Below are 17,600 nucleotides of genomic sequence, written 5' to 3'. Positions count from 1 at the left end.
ACATTTTGGACTTTTAACTATACTTTATTAAGTTTTAGAGCTTACATTCAAACTCAGAGTTTAAGTAAGTAATAGAAAAACAGAAAGAAATCCTGTCTTTTCAACGTCTACTTTAGAAAATTGGGGGAAGGGATTTAGCAAGAAAAGAAAATTGTTTTTGATTAACAAAAGATTTATGTTTTCAAATTGCAAGACAGTCTGGGCAAAATTCCAGAACATAGTAGTAGAACATAGAAAACACATTGGATATTTGCACTGAGACTACTTTAAGAAAAAATTGTGTCATTTTCAATTTAACCCTCCTGTTATGTTGGTTTCCAGGGACACCAATTATGCTCCTGGGTTAATTTGACCTGGGGCAAATTTACTCATCCAAAAGTGTCAGAAACACTGGCATTGATTATTTTACAATTTTCTTTTATAATTTTGATTTTTTTTTTGTTTTGTTTTCTGTAGTGACATGTGACATCTCTTCTGTTCTGGGTCAATCTGACCAGCAACATAACAGGAGGGTTAATGGCAGCAACGAACGGGGAAGTTGGGACGGGGTAGCAAAGGCTGGAGAGTAAGAGGTGTTAAAAAGAAACAAATGGAGGAGCATATTGCAGCTATTTAGATTAACAGTCCACAGTTCAGTGACTGGGTATAAAAAGAGCATCTCATAGAGGCAGTTTCTCAGAAGTAAAGATGAGTGGAGGCTCAACAATCTGCAAAAAACTGTTTCTACAAAGAATAATGTTCTTTAGATTATAATTGTTTGTATCCTGTGTGCAACAGACAAGGCCAGAAAATCAGTACTGGACTCTGGTGATCTTTGGGCCTTCAGGCGGCATTGCATTCTTGTGGTTCACATTTATTTTTACCGAATGAGGAAATTTATCTACATTTGATATTTCACCTTTGCTATTTTCAGACAAATATACAGATTTAAATGACATGTAAATGATTTTACAGTGTTTCAGTTACAGGTTTTCTTGTGAGGAAATGCATTTATGTGGAAAAACAATGGTTTTATACAAATGTATACCACTGACATATTACTGATGCAGTCCTGTATGTTCATTGATAAAAATGCAGTACAATAATTTAAAAAAACCAGACAAACTGTAAATCTTGGTCAGAGTTGCCATAAACTAAATGTAGTGAAACAAACAAACTCCTTGGGATGAAGCTGCAAATGTGCTTTGCATCTAAACACGAGTATGGCTCCACACATCACAGAACTTCTCCGTTTTGGTGATACATGCGTATAATTGTAGCGTTTTAAGCTTTACGTGCAGAGCCACGGCGCGGGTGATGGGGTGTGAAGCGCAGCTCTCGGGAGCTCCTGCCTCTCTGCTAAAATTCAACACATATTTGTCCCCAAAATGTGAATTAAATTCAGTTGGAGAGCAGTGAGCCAGGACTTCAAATTACCGCCTTCGCTGGTAGTTGTGAAGGCATTTCAGCAAACAGCAGGGAAAACAACAACTTTCATCTCATGGGAAAAATGTGCTTGACACTCTGCGAAGAGAGAGGGAAAAGAGAAAAACACTAAGCTTAAGAAGATGGCGATGAGGTAGCTACACAGTGTTACTCTTTAAAAATGAGCAGGATCGCGTGTGTAATGGGGAATTTGTCTTTTCATTGCTTTATCTTTACTTTTACACACACAATCCCTTTTTTTATCCTCAAAATGATACCAACGTAAATAGCCTGGCCTGCCTGATGAATCACTGCCGATTACTGGACTGACACTTTTATCTGAAGTGTATCTTCTGTAATCCTCTCCTCTTTGACCTCGCATCTAACCCCTGTCCCTGCTCGCGGGACAACCTGTGTCTTAAAAGCAGCCGAAACAGCAGTGAAAGGAATGAAACATACTTGACTTCAACCTTAAGCCGTTTGTTTGCTGTTGCCTCTACTTGGAATGTGCAAGAGGATGAGCTGCTGAAAAGCTGCAGTGGGTGTATAAGTGCACAAGCGCTCTGTATATACCCCTCCCTTTAAGACATGCACATACCCCCTCCTGCACACACACACTGACTGGATCTGAATCCATTGTAAGCCTCTTGGCATCACTGCACCTCTGTTTTCTAAAGTCTACCCATGATTGAGGGCATTTATTGTCAGAGCCATTCATCAGCAGGGCCCCAGCGTCCACACTTTCACGCACCCCTCCACCCACCTCCACTACCCTCACTAAAACATGATAAGCATCTGTTATGGCCCTGCAGGAGCCGCGTAGGCCCTGACGCCTCGGCCTGCCTCCCCGACTGACTGACTAGACCCTGTCTGGGCAGTTATTTACAGGTCAAAACCTGCAGGCTGCATATTGTGTGTTTGTGTTTGAAAGAGAGCTAAAGAGAAAGCAGGAGACAGATGAGGGGGGGTTAGGGATAAGAAGCTAGAAGCACAGCAAAGGATGCAGACCTCTGAACTTTAAAGAAGGGCAGGAGTTATTCAGTGGGCTCACTTCAGGGCATGAGCTATCTCTTCTTTGTGACAAATTAGTGCAATTTTCATATTTAAAATGTCTCGCATTCTTCGAAATGTGCTTTTGATTCCTTTGTACCAGCAGCAGTGGCTGCCCGTAGGCACAGCAGTGTGAGACTGGAATGCAGAAGATGGTTATCTGTTACTCAGTAACTTAATTAATGATTATTTGGGTCATCATTTGATCTGAACTGAGTCAGAAAATAGTGAAAAGTAGCCGGCATTATTTGGCATGAGCTAATGTTTAAAAAGTAGATTTTACTGAGAAGAAAAAGGGATGGAAATATCAAATTTTTAGCAGTACTTTTAAAGATTTGTTTCAATTTAGTAATGAATTACTATAATATTGGTTACTGTTTCACCTCTAGTGACCCGTGCATTGAATATAAAACTTGTGAACTTACAAATTAGACTAAGAAGATATAGCCTTTTAAAAGATTTAACTAGAAAACATTATATAAATAGATCATACTGGATCTCAACGGTTTGCCTACTGGTCTGGATGTCACACTGCCCACCCCTATGCACTCCCTCTAATAATATGACCATATAATAATAAGTGATGCCTGATATGATACGTGTCTTCTTGTCTCTGTCTTCTTGTGTTTATACCCCGCTCTCCACTTAACCATTAGTTATTATTAAGCTCTGGCTCTCATCCACAGTGTGTTGTTTTCCTGAGGTTTCTTCCTGTTAAAAGGGAGTTTTTCCTTACCACTGTTGCCAAGTGCTTGCTCATAGGGGACCGTCTGGAATGAACAGGGCTATAACGCTCTGCCTGTCTTCACAAACAGTGAAAAAACATACACTGCATTGCATTTTCTGACATAATCAGAAACATAGGCACTGCCATTTAATTAAGGCCATTTCCACCATACAGTTATAAATACTTACTCTAGCACCAAATCTGTCTTAAATATGAACAGCACCTGCTGTTTCCGTAGCATTTTCTAAATCTACAGCATCCAACTGGTTAAGGAAATGACAGCATTTAGTCTTCCCAGAAAGTAGGGCAGAAAAAAGACAAGCACACTATTGTTTTTTTTTCTTCACTCAATTTGATGACACTGCAGATATGTAGAGCCTTATCCCACCACACTGCTTCACACAATGAATTAAAGCAGATTCAAAGGAACCCAAAATAAAGCACGTGTTATGGGTTGCTCAGCGCGCTGACTCGACGGTGCAGGAGGAATGGAGAACGTTTGTTGACCTTTTTCTGTTCTGCCTCCACCAGTTACTTGTGCCTATTGTGAAGGCAGTAGCAGAACATCTGCTTAGCTGGCCTCTTTTCAGGAGGCCTGGCCAGAGAGCGTACCAGGAAGAAAAGTGAATGTGTAAGTGTGTGTGTGTGTGTGTGCGACACAGTGAGGAAAATAAAAGGATTGAATGTGCATATATGTGTGTACGTGCACGCACATTTGCGCATGCACGCGAGCGTGTGTTGGGATTCGGAGCTTTGCAGCTGTTGGGGCTCTCCTCCTGATGGCTGCCCATTGTTTCCTCTCTCCGTGTCTCTGGCTCTCTCTCGCTCTCTCTGTCCCAGCCTGTTTATGGGCCTTCCCCCTTTTTTTTTTTTCAGTGCACACCGCAGCTAAATTTATGCCCTTGGACAGAAGCCTTTCTCGGGGTATAAATTAGGCTGGATGCTCCCTGTCAGAGTTGCAGTGCCAAGACGCTGCAGCTTTACGTTTCAAAGAATCACAATATTGTCACAAGCATTCCTTTACAGTTTATTTTACTGCTGAGGAGGACCTCTTATGGTGCTTCATTATATCCGCAGCACAGTCTTGTCAAAGTTGTGGGCATATTGCAGCTTTAATCATGTTCGATAAGCAAAACCTTGTGTTCCATAAAGCGCAAGTTAATTGTTGTCAGGGTGGAAAATCCATTTATACACTAATTAGATGCTCTTTTATGAGATAATCAAGAGTAAATTAAAAGGGTCATTTTGCAGTGGAAACAAATAAATAATTCAACTTCTTTGGCTGGGAAAAAGCGCACTTGGGAAATGCTAAACTGCTTGGTATATACTTTAGTTTATAGAACGATCAAACAGAAGACCCTTTAATCTTTGGGCTGAGCCAGGTTGACTGTCCCCTCTTCTCTCCTGAGTCTTTATGCTAAGCTAAGCTAAGAGCTTCATTGTTACCAGACAGTCATTAAGCTGGTTTTAAGCTTGAAATGATGAAAACATCCACAGAAGTGATGCATCTGTGCAATCAAGCTGGGGACAATCATTATGAACTATAAACTATTAATTACGCTACAATAAAAGGACAGTATCTGTGAACTGGTTGGTGTAAATATAAGCCTTTAGTATCTCCTGATACTTTCTCTGGAACATAGATAAGTTCTTATCAGACATTAACCTGACTGAAACAGTTGAGATATTGACTGAAATACTATTGGATATATACATATTGAGGAGAGTGAACACACAAGCTGCCTTAAAGATACGATAAACATAATGAAATTGAACTGAATGTAAAAACAAAAAGTTTTGCTGTCATGTAAGTAGAACACAGTGTCACAACAGATCAGCGCTTTGTGGTTAATACATGTGTTTAGACATACTTTCACAATATTCACACAGAAAAAAAAGCACAATCATGAATGAAGAAAAAAAACTGTCTTTGGTCTGATTGGATGAATTAAGGACAAATGGCCAAAATGATAGGATACCCATAGATAGCACCCCCCAAACACACACGCACAAACAGAGAGAGACTGGGGAGACTGGGCTGTCTTTGGTGTCTGCTCCGCGTCGTTATCAAGAGACAACTTCTGACATTTATCATGACAAGAGCTCAGTCTTCTTATCTCTGCTACTGTTCTCTATCACCGGAGAAGTGTGAAAGTACGTTCCTGTCCCTGACAGCTTCACGGCCGTCTTGTCATGCTCACTCTGTCAGATCCAGCACAGAATCACTGTATATTATCCAAGCTGTATTATCTCTCATCCAAGGTTCTACACTTGAGTTAAGATGGTGCTCAGTGTCTTGAAAGCTAAATATATTTTCAGTTTCTTTAGTCAATCCAATGTGTAGCAGAAAAATAATCTGTCTATAAACTTAAATGACAGCTTTGCTTGTGTATTGTGGCAGTTTATTTGTTTGAGTCTCAACCCATAAAAGAATCCCACGTCTTTTAGTTTTTCAGATTTCAGATTGTTGTCCTTCTTTACTCTGCCGCTATAACCTTTATTTGTCTTTCTGATGACACTGCTCTTCTCTAAAAACCTTCACAGATGTTCTTGGTGGTATAAAGGAATGGAACTTTTTTTTTCAAGCTTCAAACATCTTTTGGAAATATTCGGCTGCAATCAGTGGTCAGCACCACAATGTTACTGTAAACTGCAATATTATGTTACAGTCTGACCACCCCGTGCTCAGGCTATGAGAAAAGACGCCGTGGTTTATAACAGATAAAGCCTGATCAGAGTAAAGCAGTAATTTTGCTCTTTTATAGTTTTCTCTAAAAGTATATATTTTCAACAATTTAATATTAATCATTAATGTGATCCAAATGTACATTACTGTGTAAAGGTTTTCAGCCACACATCTTTTCTTTATACTTTTGTAGGAAATGAGGAATGGTTGCAGGGATTCATGGAAATGGGCAACCATCCATGGAAATAAGGCGAAACATCATCTGTACAATTCTAACAAACTTAGGAGTCAATAATTGGTATGGCAACCCTTATTCTTCAGCGCAACCTGTCCCACAAAATATTGAAATTTATTTAGTTAGTCCTCAGGAATAGTTTTCCTTTTTTTATTTTATTTTAAATGACATTATAAATCTCTTCTTTGGATATCGGGCGCCTTTTTGAGTTGTTCTTTATCAGGCTGATCCCACATTCCTTCAATAATGCACTGATCTGAGCTCTGGGGATGCCAATCCATGGCTGATAGTGTTCCACTGTGTGTTTTTCTATCCAAGTATGCTTTTTCTACACTAGCAGTGGGTTTGGGATCAATGTCATGGTTACAAATGAAGCTGTTGCCAATCAGACCCTTTCCAGGTGGTATTCCATGGTGGATCAAAATCTGATCCCCAACACCTCTGATTCATTCAACCAACCAAGCATCCATCCATTTTTTTATCTGCTGCTTATCTGGGGCTGGATCTCTTCCCTCCCTGGAGGAGGACACCCTCTAGTTCCCTAATATAAAGAACCACCACCCTATTCTACCATACCAGAGGCACCATTCCAGATCTCCATGTGACAAACCCACAAAAGCCTGAAAGAACTGAGGGTGAATCTCATTGTGGAAAGGACCACAATCCAACACAGCGTCCTGTGTTTATTTGTCAGTTTTATTTGATCACAACACTGTTTTTGGTTCTTCAGGTTCAGCACCTGAATCCTTCTGCTTTTTAGCTGGACTCCAGCACACACACCTCTCTCTGGACTCCAGCTTCGCTATATTATAAGGGAGAAACCTCGTTAGTTAATTCTGTGCACCAGTCCCGCCAACCTCCCTGACACTGCCCCTTGAGCTCACTACACCACCCCTCCCTAACAGCTGAGCCAGGGACCACACCTCCGCCACACTCATCCACTCCAGAGACCCTGCCACCAAGGAATTGTTTAACTGCTTTTGTGACCTCCCTCCCAGTGATGGGGCAAGTCATCTCCCTCTTTCCTGTTGCTTTCTCTACAGAAGGTAATCAATGGGATTGAGAAGATCCTTGAAGTATTCCTTCTATCGTCCATCTGTATCCTCAGCTGAAGTCAACAGGAGACCACTCCCACTGTACACAGTGTGAATAGAGCACTGCTTTCACCTTCCAAGTCACCTGACCATTTGACAGAATCACTTCGAGGCCTCATCCAACTCCTCAAACACCTGAGTTTTTGTTTCAGCTACTGCCAGAGCTGTACGTAGTACCTGTCAGCTTGATGGTTCCGTCCACCTCCAGTTTCCATCATCTGGTTTGGGGATTACAACCATGGCAGGCACCAACCAACCTTTAACCATAGCTGTGCACAGCCACCTAAGCAATCAAGGTGTGGAAGACGGCCCATTCAGACTTGGTGTCCCAAACCTCCTTTGGAATGCTTAGAAAGGTCTGCTGGAGGTAGAAGCTGAAAATCTCATGAACTGGAGCCAAGGCTAGATGTTCCCAGTGCACCCTGACTACATGTTTTGACATGCTGAGCCTGTCATGTATCCTGATCAAACACGTTGCCTCTTCAGATTATGCCCAACCAGCTCCATGGGCTAAGGACTATTCATCAGGTCCTCTGCCTTGTGCTCCCTCCCCAGGCCTTACGCCAGAGTGGAGCAAAGCCTGGACTCTTACATAGGACCAATTCTCCTTGGAAGACTACGAGGGGGGGAAAGTCAATTACATAGCACCTGGGATCACATTGTTACACAAATGCCACCACTATGGTAAGGTGGTGATTCATAGAAGTAATCCTGACCTCCCCTGTACACAGTGATGGTGATTTGAACCAAAATGTAAAATTTAAGATTCATTACTCCATAAGACCTGTTGCCATGATTTCTAGTTCTTTTGTGATGGCATACCTCAGCCCTTTTCTCCCCTTCACTAAGAATGGCTTGTTGACAGCCACCCTGTAAGTGAGTCCAATTCTGAAGAGTCTTTGGCAAACAGTAGATGAATCAATAGGAGGGCCTTGCTGCATCTGTTGGGTTCTATCTCAGGTGTTTGGTGGATTTTTCCCCTTTCTTAAGGACTTGACTTTGACAAACTATTCATGCGCTGTAGATAGATTTTCTTAATGCCTACCGCTTCTTCTTCTGTCTTCCACTTCACTTCACTTTAGTTTCCTAATTTTTTAAAGACATACTGCAGACCATGCAAGATATGGCCAGGTTTTTGCCCATAAAGAAATGAGGGGTGGCTCACGGTTTTTGCACAGGACTTTACTTCAGATCAAGGCAGAAAATTGTATTTGTTTCCCAAGTCTTAGGAGATTTTCTCTTCTGCTGAACATCTGTTTGACACAATTGGCCACACCAGATTGTTGGTGTGAAAAGCAGCTGTTTGCCTCTAGAAAACATCCAGGGATGAGTGGAGCTTTTAGGGACGTCGGTGAGTGTGTTGACCAGCATGGTGTGGAGAGTGTAAATAAAACCATAAAGTCTGCCACTATAGCAGCATGACACCGTGGATGGAAAAGTGAGTCAGTCCACAGCTTTGGTCAACTGTGAAAGATCTCAACAAGTAATGGAAGGATTGCGATAAATTTCTCTAGACATTTACAACTCCTAAAAGGAAATTTACTTTCCCTCTGTTGTCACGAGCAGTCACAACTTATGGATAAACTATTATAAAATATTTTAGATCATGCAGCTACAATATCAGTTAGCCTGAGTTGTCTTTTATTGCGTGTCTGTGTAAAAAAAAAGAAAAGAAAAAAGAAAAAGCAACCACCGCGCTATCATGCCAATCATAAGATGATGAACCTGGTATATATATTGTACATGTGAAGTTGCATTTAGCTGCTGTTAGGTGTATTCTTTCTCTCATTGGCCCCAATTTCCCAGCAGCACCAGACATCAGCCATGGTTACATTTACATACAAGCTGCTACATTGTGCTGACAGTGTGAAAATGTCATAAGTCAGGTAGCAGCAGCTGCTGGGAGCCAGCTTAGTAAAGGCCCCTGAATACTCGGTGGTCATGATGAGGTCTTGACCTTCCAGTAAATGTGTCAAGAGTGATCTAAGGTTAGAGTGACACACACTCCTCAATGAGCAGAGTGATCCAGGGAACAGCCGTAACTGGAAATCTCTTGCAATTTAACTTTACATTAGTACTGTTTTATTCCTTCAAATGACCACAAAATGTTATATTCTTAAAATGCGATTTAGAGATTGAGAATGTTAAGTGAAGTTTTGCTGCATTCATTCTGTTTTTGTTAAAAGTGTGTAACATAACACTAATATGTTCTCTTTCATTAAAGATAAGAGGATAAGGTTAGCCATGTGTGACTGCTGGCGGGATGAAAAATGCTTTCCTGTGGTAAAATGATCTCTATAAGACAAAGAGGCTCAAGTCAAAGAATGCTGTGGATATCATATCAAAGACAGAAACAATTCAACAGCATCAAAAAAACCTCACAAAAACTAAGCTGGAATTGTATTTCTAAAGGCAACGCATTGCAAAACATCCATCTCCTGGGAAATTTCCAGACTGACAATGAGATGAATAATTCCTAAACACTGATGGATATGACCTCGCTGGTCTTTGCTCATTCAGTCAGTACAGAGAGGGGTTATTTGTGCGTAAATACAGCTGATAAAAATCAGTTCATCACTGCTGTTCTGCAGGCGCTGGTACACATTTCAGACAAGGCCAGGCACATACCTGGAGGCTGGAATTTTATCAGAAGCATATTCACCACTATTTCATGTCAACCCATGATGACAGATAGACCAGGAATTCCTCTGATCACTAAACTGTTGCAAAGTGGAAACTTTTTTCCCCAATTCTCAGAAAACCATTATATTTACTCCAATGGCCACAGGAACCTAAAAAATGGATTGTGAGTTTTACAGTCTGTTGCTTTGATAACACAAATCTAAAAAACTTAATGGCTAAAAAATAAACAAATAAGCTATTCAATAAATACACAGACTTTGCAACTTAAAAGGTAAATGACTCTTTTCAATAAACAATTTTATTGCCTCAATGGTTTATGTTGCCCAGAAAGCTATAAATATACCGTAACACTGAATTCAGAGAATTGCTGGAAGAAATAAAAGATCCACAAAGAAATACGTGTTCCAATACTCGACGTAGTCTAAATAAACATATAGGAGGTTATTTCCTGTTGTAGTCCCTGGTACATGACACTGAATCAACAGTTTGAATGGAACAAGCACCTCAAGAAAACTGAGACGACACAAACTTCCAAATCAAAGATTGCCACTCCCTTTTTGACAGACACAACATATATACACAGCTCCTGATTGTAACTTGAGTAGCCAGCATTTATGCAGTCACACAGCTGACCTCACCATAAACATTGATGGAGTTTCAGTGTAGCCTAAAGGCGACATCTAGTGGCCATAAGCAGGAACAACGGGGGAATGGTGCAATTTCAGATTTCAAAGAACAACACACAATCATATTTTGGTGGTGAATGGGCAGTGAGTATACAACACAAAACAAAGTACAGACCAAGTAAACCACCACAGCCAAACATCACTGTTATTATACTTAATTAAATTTATAAAACAGGAAGTAAACACACTTACAGGTCAACATGTTTTGGCCTTCAGGCCTAATGGCTATGACTAAAAACAATCCTGGTGAATAATTGAAGTCCAGCAGAGTCAAACAAGCACAATCTCACAACGTTAATTGTTTGGAAATGATCACTTTTGTACAGCTGTGATATCCTTTATCATTGTGCCTTTAAAATACCCCCTTAGCTTGTTATTAAGTCCAAAATCACAGCTGTTAGCCTTTAGCCTTTGCAATGGGGCCATCAAATGATGTTTTTTGATATTACATGATATACAGTGCTTAAAAGATTTATTAGACCACTACCCAGAGTAAGGCTTATACCACAGCTCCCCCAAATGAAAGATATTGGAATTACCAAAATCATTTTATGTTTCTGTAACAGATAATCCATCTTTATTCTGAATTATATTTTTAGTGTGAAATACATAACTATTTTTTCCAGCAATTTTCAAACTGTTTTACTGAAAAGCAGAAAAAACCCAGTAAATTATTATTTTTGATTAAGATGCCACCTCAAAGTTATTTACCTGCACTCCTGAACAGAAACAATGGTGTTAGTGGTTTATAATTTGGGCCTAGTAGCAGGATCGATCATTTCTGACTTGTTATTGTAGTTCAGTGTGCCGGCTCAGACTTGGGTATAAAAGTGTGAATTCAGTTTGTCATTTACCTAAAAAACTACAACAAGTTTGAGCTTTAAACAAGTTTTTCACAGATGTTCTTGTGCTTATGGCAGCTGGTCTGATAAATTTAAGCACTGTTAACAATGTTGCAAACTGAATCAAATTAAAAAATTCTTATGTGCTCACAGTCTTGAAAAAACAAACTACTGCTTCAAATTATAACATGTACATACAGATAAAACAACGCTCTATGATTGCATGCTCTAATGCAGTGAATGCTCCCTGCTGATGGAAAAGATTTACATTGCAGACAATTTCCTGGGTGCAGAAAGTTTGGTCCTCACTCAATCTTTTGCCTGAGGATCCTTTTCTCTTCTTCAACAAAGTTCTTGTCAGATGTGGCTTGTCCAAAGTCCCTCTTCCTCTTCTCCTTCTGCTGGAAGGTCTCCACTCGCCGTTTCTTGGCAGACAGCCCTGGCTTCTCTGACTCCTCATCTGATCAGCAGATGACGAGTTGGATGGATTTGGGATTTTTTAGAGGGACGGAGAGTAAAACATAATCTTTATTATTATTTCTCAACAGCACATTGTTTAAATAAACAAGTCCACATTTTCCAAGCAGGTGCAAAGCAGAAAGCAGAGCAAACGCCCTCATTATTTTACTGTATTGCACTCATTTGTTACATATAGTTGGATGGAAATACGTAGGTGGAATGGTGCAGCTGATATTATGCTTCGCATCTTTGGGTATTGATTAAACACACAAAGACTGGCCTGAAACAGATGTTTACATTTATAATCTGATACTTTTATTTCGTTTTTGGTATCATTTATTTCACATTTTTGTGGCAGCAAATCAAATAAATCTTTGTTAACAACTTCCAGCTCTTCTCTGAAGAAGTCCAAAAATCCTCACACACAACTTTTTCAACAAATTGAAAACGTTAACACAATGTTCACCTCTGGTATCTACTGTATTGCCCTTGTTTCATTTCCATGTAGTTCTTTTGCTTATCACAAGTTCATACTTTCTTGCTAATTTGCCAAATTATCAAATAACATAGGATTAAATACACATCAAAATTTATTGGGATTTTAAAGCCTGTGGGTATTGCACAACGGTATAAAAGAGCTGTGATGAGGAGAATGAAACTGAAACTCACCAGAGTCTGAGGGTTGCTCTTCTTCAGGTAGAAAACGAGCTTTGCCTGTATAAGCTTGCGGTGCGTCTTCCCCGTTGTCCTCGTACACATTGGACCACTTTATAGCCATGTCCATTCCAGGGGGAGGTCCTTTCTTCTTCTCTGGCTCTGCAGTGTAACTTTCAGGCGGGGGCACGGCATTTGTCTTCCATGGCTTAAATTCTCTGGCAGCCTTCAAGGAAAAAAAAGTGGAAAATTGGTTTAGAGAAAGTCAAACAGCAAAGGTGATCATAGCTAGTCTCCATAAGAGATTAAAGACAGTAAACTCTCTTTAAAATAAACAAGAAATATAACTATTATAATATGTGAATCACTCAATCACTTTATAGACTGACATTATGGCTTGTGGTGTTGCTGTACTGCACTATGTTATAATGAAAAGTCTTCCTAACATCGTTTCTATTGGCCTCATTCACTTGCAAAGAGAGAAGACAGAAAAACATCTTTCATGCACCAGAATGACATCACACATGTGCAAGACTGTGGAAAAGTCTCAAGCTACACCTCAATTCTTTAGATGTTGCAAAATATTTACAGCGATTTATTGGAACATGTGTAAACACAAATGAAAATACGGCATTCAAGTCAAAAATGATGCTGAAAAGCATCAATATTAGACAACTTTAGCTTCCTTTTAAATTCTTTAAGTAGCCTAAAGGGATAGTTTTTCAGGTTTCTTGAAGTCCACATCAAAACACAATGGTTATGACTGTTAATGACTGTAGACAGTCACCATTGTACCTCTCTCCTGACCACCTCCAATTTAAACCAAGATTTTCAAGTCTTTCATCCCTCCCTGTTTTTCAGTCCGGTTCTTGTGTAATCTGGCAAACCTCAACCTTTTCTCCTCCTTTCCTTCATTAAGAATGGCTTCTGGACAGCAACCCTTCCACCGAGACCATTTCTGATGAGGCTTTGGCAAACGGTAGATGGACCAACTACAGGGCCAGATTTCTCTCTCAGGTCTTGTGTCAGGCCCTTGCTGGATTTGTTTTCCTACTTGTTAAGAACACGATTTTCAGATACAGTTCATCAGCTGTAGATAATGCCTTTCTTTTTTGTTTTGTTAGACTTGCCACTTATTTGAGTGGCCTCAGCTTCCACGGAGTTTTTAACAACACTCTGCACACCATGCCATCACATTTTTAGCTCTTTGGTAATCACCTTATTGGTGCAAAGACACTATTTTATACTGTCAACCTGTGCACTCTTTGGCATTTTCATAGGGTCATCCGAAGAAATTAACAAATAATATGGTTTTTCAACAGGCTGATCGTAACAAAGTGCCTAAAAACTATTTAAAATCGGTTCTTTGCCAACTGTAGACACAAGATTGGTTCATCCGCTTATGACCAGTGTTGGGACTAACGCGTTATTAAGTAACGCGTTACAGTAACTACGTTATTATTGTGGTAACGAGCACGGTAACTAGTTATTATGCCAAAATCAGGAACGCGTTACTCGTTACTGGGATTTAGATAGGGTCGTTACTCGTTACTTCGTGTGGTGGCTATCGCGGAGCTTCCACAGATTCAGTAACATTAGCAAGTGGTGGAGGCCAGCAGGTGGATGAAGGAAAAGGGACGCAGAAGGAAAAGAGACCCGAGGCGGCCGCCGGTCCAAGTGTGAACTGAACTTCAGGTAAGAAGTTATGACCTGCAGTCTCTCTGGGTCAGATATGAACCAAGTTTAGGTGGAGTTTATTTTCGTTATTCTGACTTTTTCTGTACTGCGTACTAGCTAGCATGACGGAGTTTCTATACAGCTGGGTGGTGCTATGAAGTTAATGATGTTGAACTTTATTTTGTTCATAAGTTATTAGAGTTGCCAACCGTCCCGTCTGGTATTCAGAGAAAATATTAAGCGTTTCTTATTGAGGTGAAAAGGAACAGTTTGTCCCGTAATTCAGCTACAATGAAAAAGGCACAAAGCTGGAGTTATTCTGTGTCTTTGCTGCACAGCTGCCTCTTCTTCTTTCATTCTCCCCCCTCCCTCTCCCGTTTCTGCTTCAATCATGAAAACTGATCAATGATCAGCTGATCGGCTCTCTTGTTTGTTTATCGCTCACTTTGCGCCGAAAGAGGAAACCAGCGGATGTCGCGCTAAACAACAGCAGCACGTTTAAGCTTGATCAGCTATTGTTAGAGTTTATTTAATATTAATTTCTAGTATCAGCTGATGTTTGCTGGAGCCACAGCTGTAAAGCTGCTGGTCATGATATGGTTTGGTTATCTGGAGAGAGGGAAACATGAAGATGAAACCAGATGTCCTTACTGAATCATCAGAGCTGAACAGGTGATGGAGAAACAGGTTTACCTTTTAGGTGACATGAATGAGTTGAATGGAAGTTATGAACTGTTTCTGAGAGACAAATAACACCAGGATCCTTTTTTAGGTAGCTGACAGCTGGTAACTGTGCAGGGGCGGGTCTAGCAAAGTGTTGCCAGGGGGCCAGGTAGGGCATTAACAGGGAGAGGGGGGCACAAAGAAATACTTTTCTTTCTTATTCTCATTTAAAATGTCTAGCTTTTAAAAAATAATTATCTGAATCTTACAACAAACGATTGATAGATTGATGCATATATACCATCAAAACAGTGAACATCACTGTCACAACAGTGTTTATTTTCATTCAAAGGCTTTATGATTTTTCCTATAATGGTGGGCCGGTCTCTAGTCAAAACGCCCGGGCCAATTTTCTGTCCCAGTCCAGCCCTGTATGCAGCTCATCTGCAGTCTGGTGTTGCCTACATCTTCCTATTCAGAAGGCAGAATTTCTGAGTTCTGTGTACAATCGAAAGCACCACGACTGCAGTTTTTGTGTTGGATGTAAAAGGCGCGCATGATGCTGTGACGTAGGCTAGAATCATGGCAGCAGTCAATGACGGTCCAGGCGTGGGATTTCTCTAGTGGAAATATGCACATTATCTTTTCCTTTCTATTGGTAGGTGGCACAGTGCACTTGTGGCAAGTAAGCAAGCTAGAAGACTGTCAAAGTTATGGAAGAAACACATTAACAAGAGAATTCTGAGTAAAACCAAAGTTACTTTCCCTAGTAACTAGTTACTTTGAAAGTAACGAGTAACTTGAAGTAACTGAGTTACTTTTGAGAGAACTAGTAATGTAACTAAGTTACTATTTTAAAGTAACTTACCCAACACTGCTTATGACACACCTTGTTTGGAAGAACTATTGCTGAAGACCACTTAGAAAGGCTCTATGGAAGTAAATTATGAGGAAATGAATATGGCTCAATACTTCTGCACAGCCTGTACATATGAATGTCGTTACAAAAGTCTGATAACGTCTCCAACCAACCACTGCAGATAGAGCTACACTGTGTGCATCAGCAAGCAAAGAAACAGCGACCACTACTGGGAAGCCTGAGCTAGCACAGGTGAAGCCGATAATCTGCTAATTGTGGCTCGTACAGTGTTTACACTCATCTAGCACACCAGAGCGTGCTTGTTGTGGTCATATTAACCGCAGTTCAACGTGTATTTGTACCTCCTCCGGGGCTTTGACCGTCAGGCTGTCCCAGTCTATTTGCTTATTCAGCGGGTTATAGAGGAAAGCGGGTTTGGACACGGAGCGAAACAGCTCGTCGGGTTTGGGTAACGGAGCTCCGCCGGCATCTCGCTTGGTTCCCGGTAGAGAGGACCGAGCGCTCCCCTCGGCTTCGGTCCCCGCTTTCTTCTTTCGGCTTCCCCCCTGGTCATCCGAATCGCTGTCGTTGCTGCTGTCGCTCAAATCGTCGTAGCTCGAGAAGAACCCCAAAGAGCCCGTCTTCTTTTCTTCTGTCATTTTTCTGAGGCTACAAATACTCTATTGAGGAACAAGATACTGCTGTAAAACCCACGCGAAAATGAAGCTAGATCCGCTGACCCTAACTTCTTCAAGATCTACTCCATTTTGAATGAGCCTCCAAAACAGTTGTAAAGCGAGTAGATGGTGTCGTAAAGCCTGTCGTGAAGCCATTTCCTAGCAGGCTGGTGGTAATTTGCAATTCGACCAAAAGAAAATAAATCTTTCCGTCAAAGTCTTTCAGTATTTGGAGTTTATTTTAATGTTAAAATTGTTTCTGTATAATATACTCAGCCACAGTTATTATGTAATTAAATACAATTAATGGGCTGTTTTTTAAGCTCCATTTTCCTCTTTTTGACAGAGAATTTCTGCCATCTGCTGGAGACATTTGACAACTGCAGCCTCCGTACCGCTTAAAAAAGGGAGGTCTCCAGCTGAGGTGTAGTGCCAGAAAGTGAGCGTGTTCCAAATAGTGAATGTCGATGTTTCTGTTTGGCTTTATTTATTATTATTTATTTATTTAATTAATATAAAAAGGAACAGGATATTCAAAGGGATATATACACAAAATTACCTGTTTTGCAAGTATCTTTCTGACTCTACGTTATTATACCTACTTTATGTTACAGGGTCAGTCCATTTTAGGACACTTAAGATATCTTTATAAAATATGCAATGCTTGTGTCAATGTCTTGCATATTCTGTCGTCTCATCTTGCTTGAAAAAGACACTTCAAATGTAGGTGACACTATAAAAATGTTTTTACCTGCATATATAAAAGATATGCAAAAGTCAATTTGTCAAAACTGCAGATTCTAACCCCAGTGTTCTTTATTGAAATGTGTTATAAATTATAGGCCAACAACTCATTCACAATGGTTTAAATACAACCAATTTTACATACAATATTCAACTATAACTGAGCAAAAGTGATTAAATAGACTGAATTCAAGAACATGTAAGTCCATCTATCTGACCATCTTCATCAGTTCTTACAGTACATATCGTGCACCTAAATGTGTCCTTTTGCTCTCTCTATTATTCTTTCCTATACGATAGTTGCCCTGTGTCTCTCTATTTCATCTCCACCTTTCTCCTTCACTTATTCTCTGGGAAATATTAAATTCTGCCGCTTTTCACAGAGTAAACGTCCGTGTCATAGATATATCTGACAGCTCAGGTGGAGCACACGGTCCATCGGGAGGAGGGTAGCTTTATTGCCAAGCATTCAAAAAAAAACCCCCTGAAATCTGTGTTAC

The 17,600-nt window shown here is 40.3% G+C and overlaps 1 protein-coding gene across 2 annotated transcripts; it reads right to left on the bottom strand.

Moving 5' to 3' along the window:
• Nucleotides 1-10,115: 10,115 nt before the first annotated feature.
• On the bottom strand, nt 10,116-16,526 carry cUnh1orf52 (chromosome Un C1orf52 homolog). Of its 2 annotated transcripts, XM_082509838.1 has the most exons (4): nt 16,042-16,526; nt 15,689-15,751; nt 12,496-12,706; nt 10,116-11,827 (listed from the first exon to the last, which is right to left on the bottom strand). In XM_082509838.1, the coding sequence occupies exons 1-4, from the start codon at nt 16,336-16,338 to the stop codon at nt 11,673-11,675; spliced, it is 726 nt and encodes a 241-aa protein (XP_082365964.1). In that variant the 5' UTR covers nt 16,339-16,526; the 3' UTR covers nt 10,116-11,672. The 2 variants fall into 2 exon arrangements, with proteins under 2 accessions (XP_082365964.1, XP_082365965.1); XM_082509839.1 differs by lacking the exon at nt 15,689-15,751 and having other exon boundaries at nt 16,042-16,504.
• Nucleotides 16,527-17,600: the final 1,074 nt, after the last annotated feature.

The sequence above is a fragment of the Aulonocara stuartgranti genome (assembly GCF_965226115.1).
Source record: "Aulonocara stuartgranti genome assembly, chromosome: 17".
NCBI classification, from domain to species: domain Eukaryota; kingdom Metazoa; phylum Chordata; class Actinopteri; order Cichliformes; family Cichlidae; genus Aulonocara; species Aulonocara stuartgranti.
This window is presented reverse-complemented; position numbering and strand designations above follow the sequence as displayed.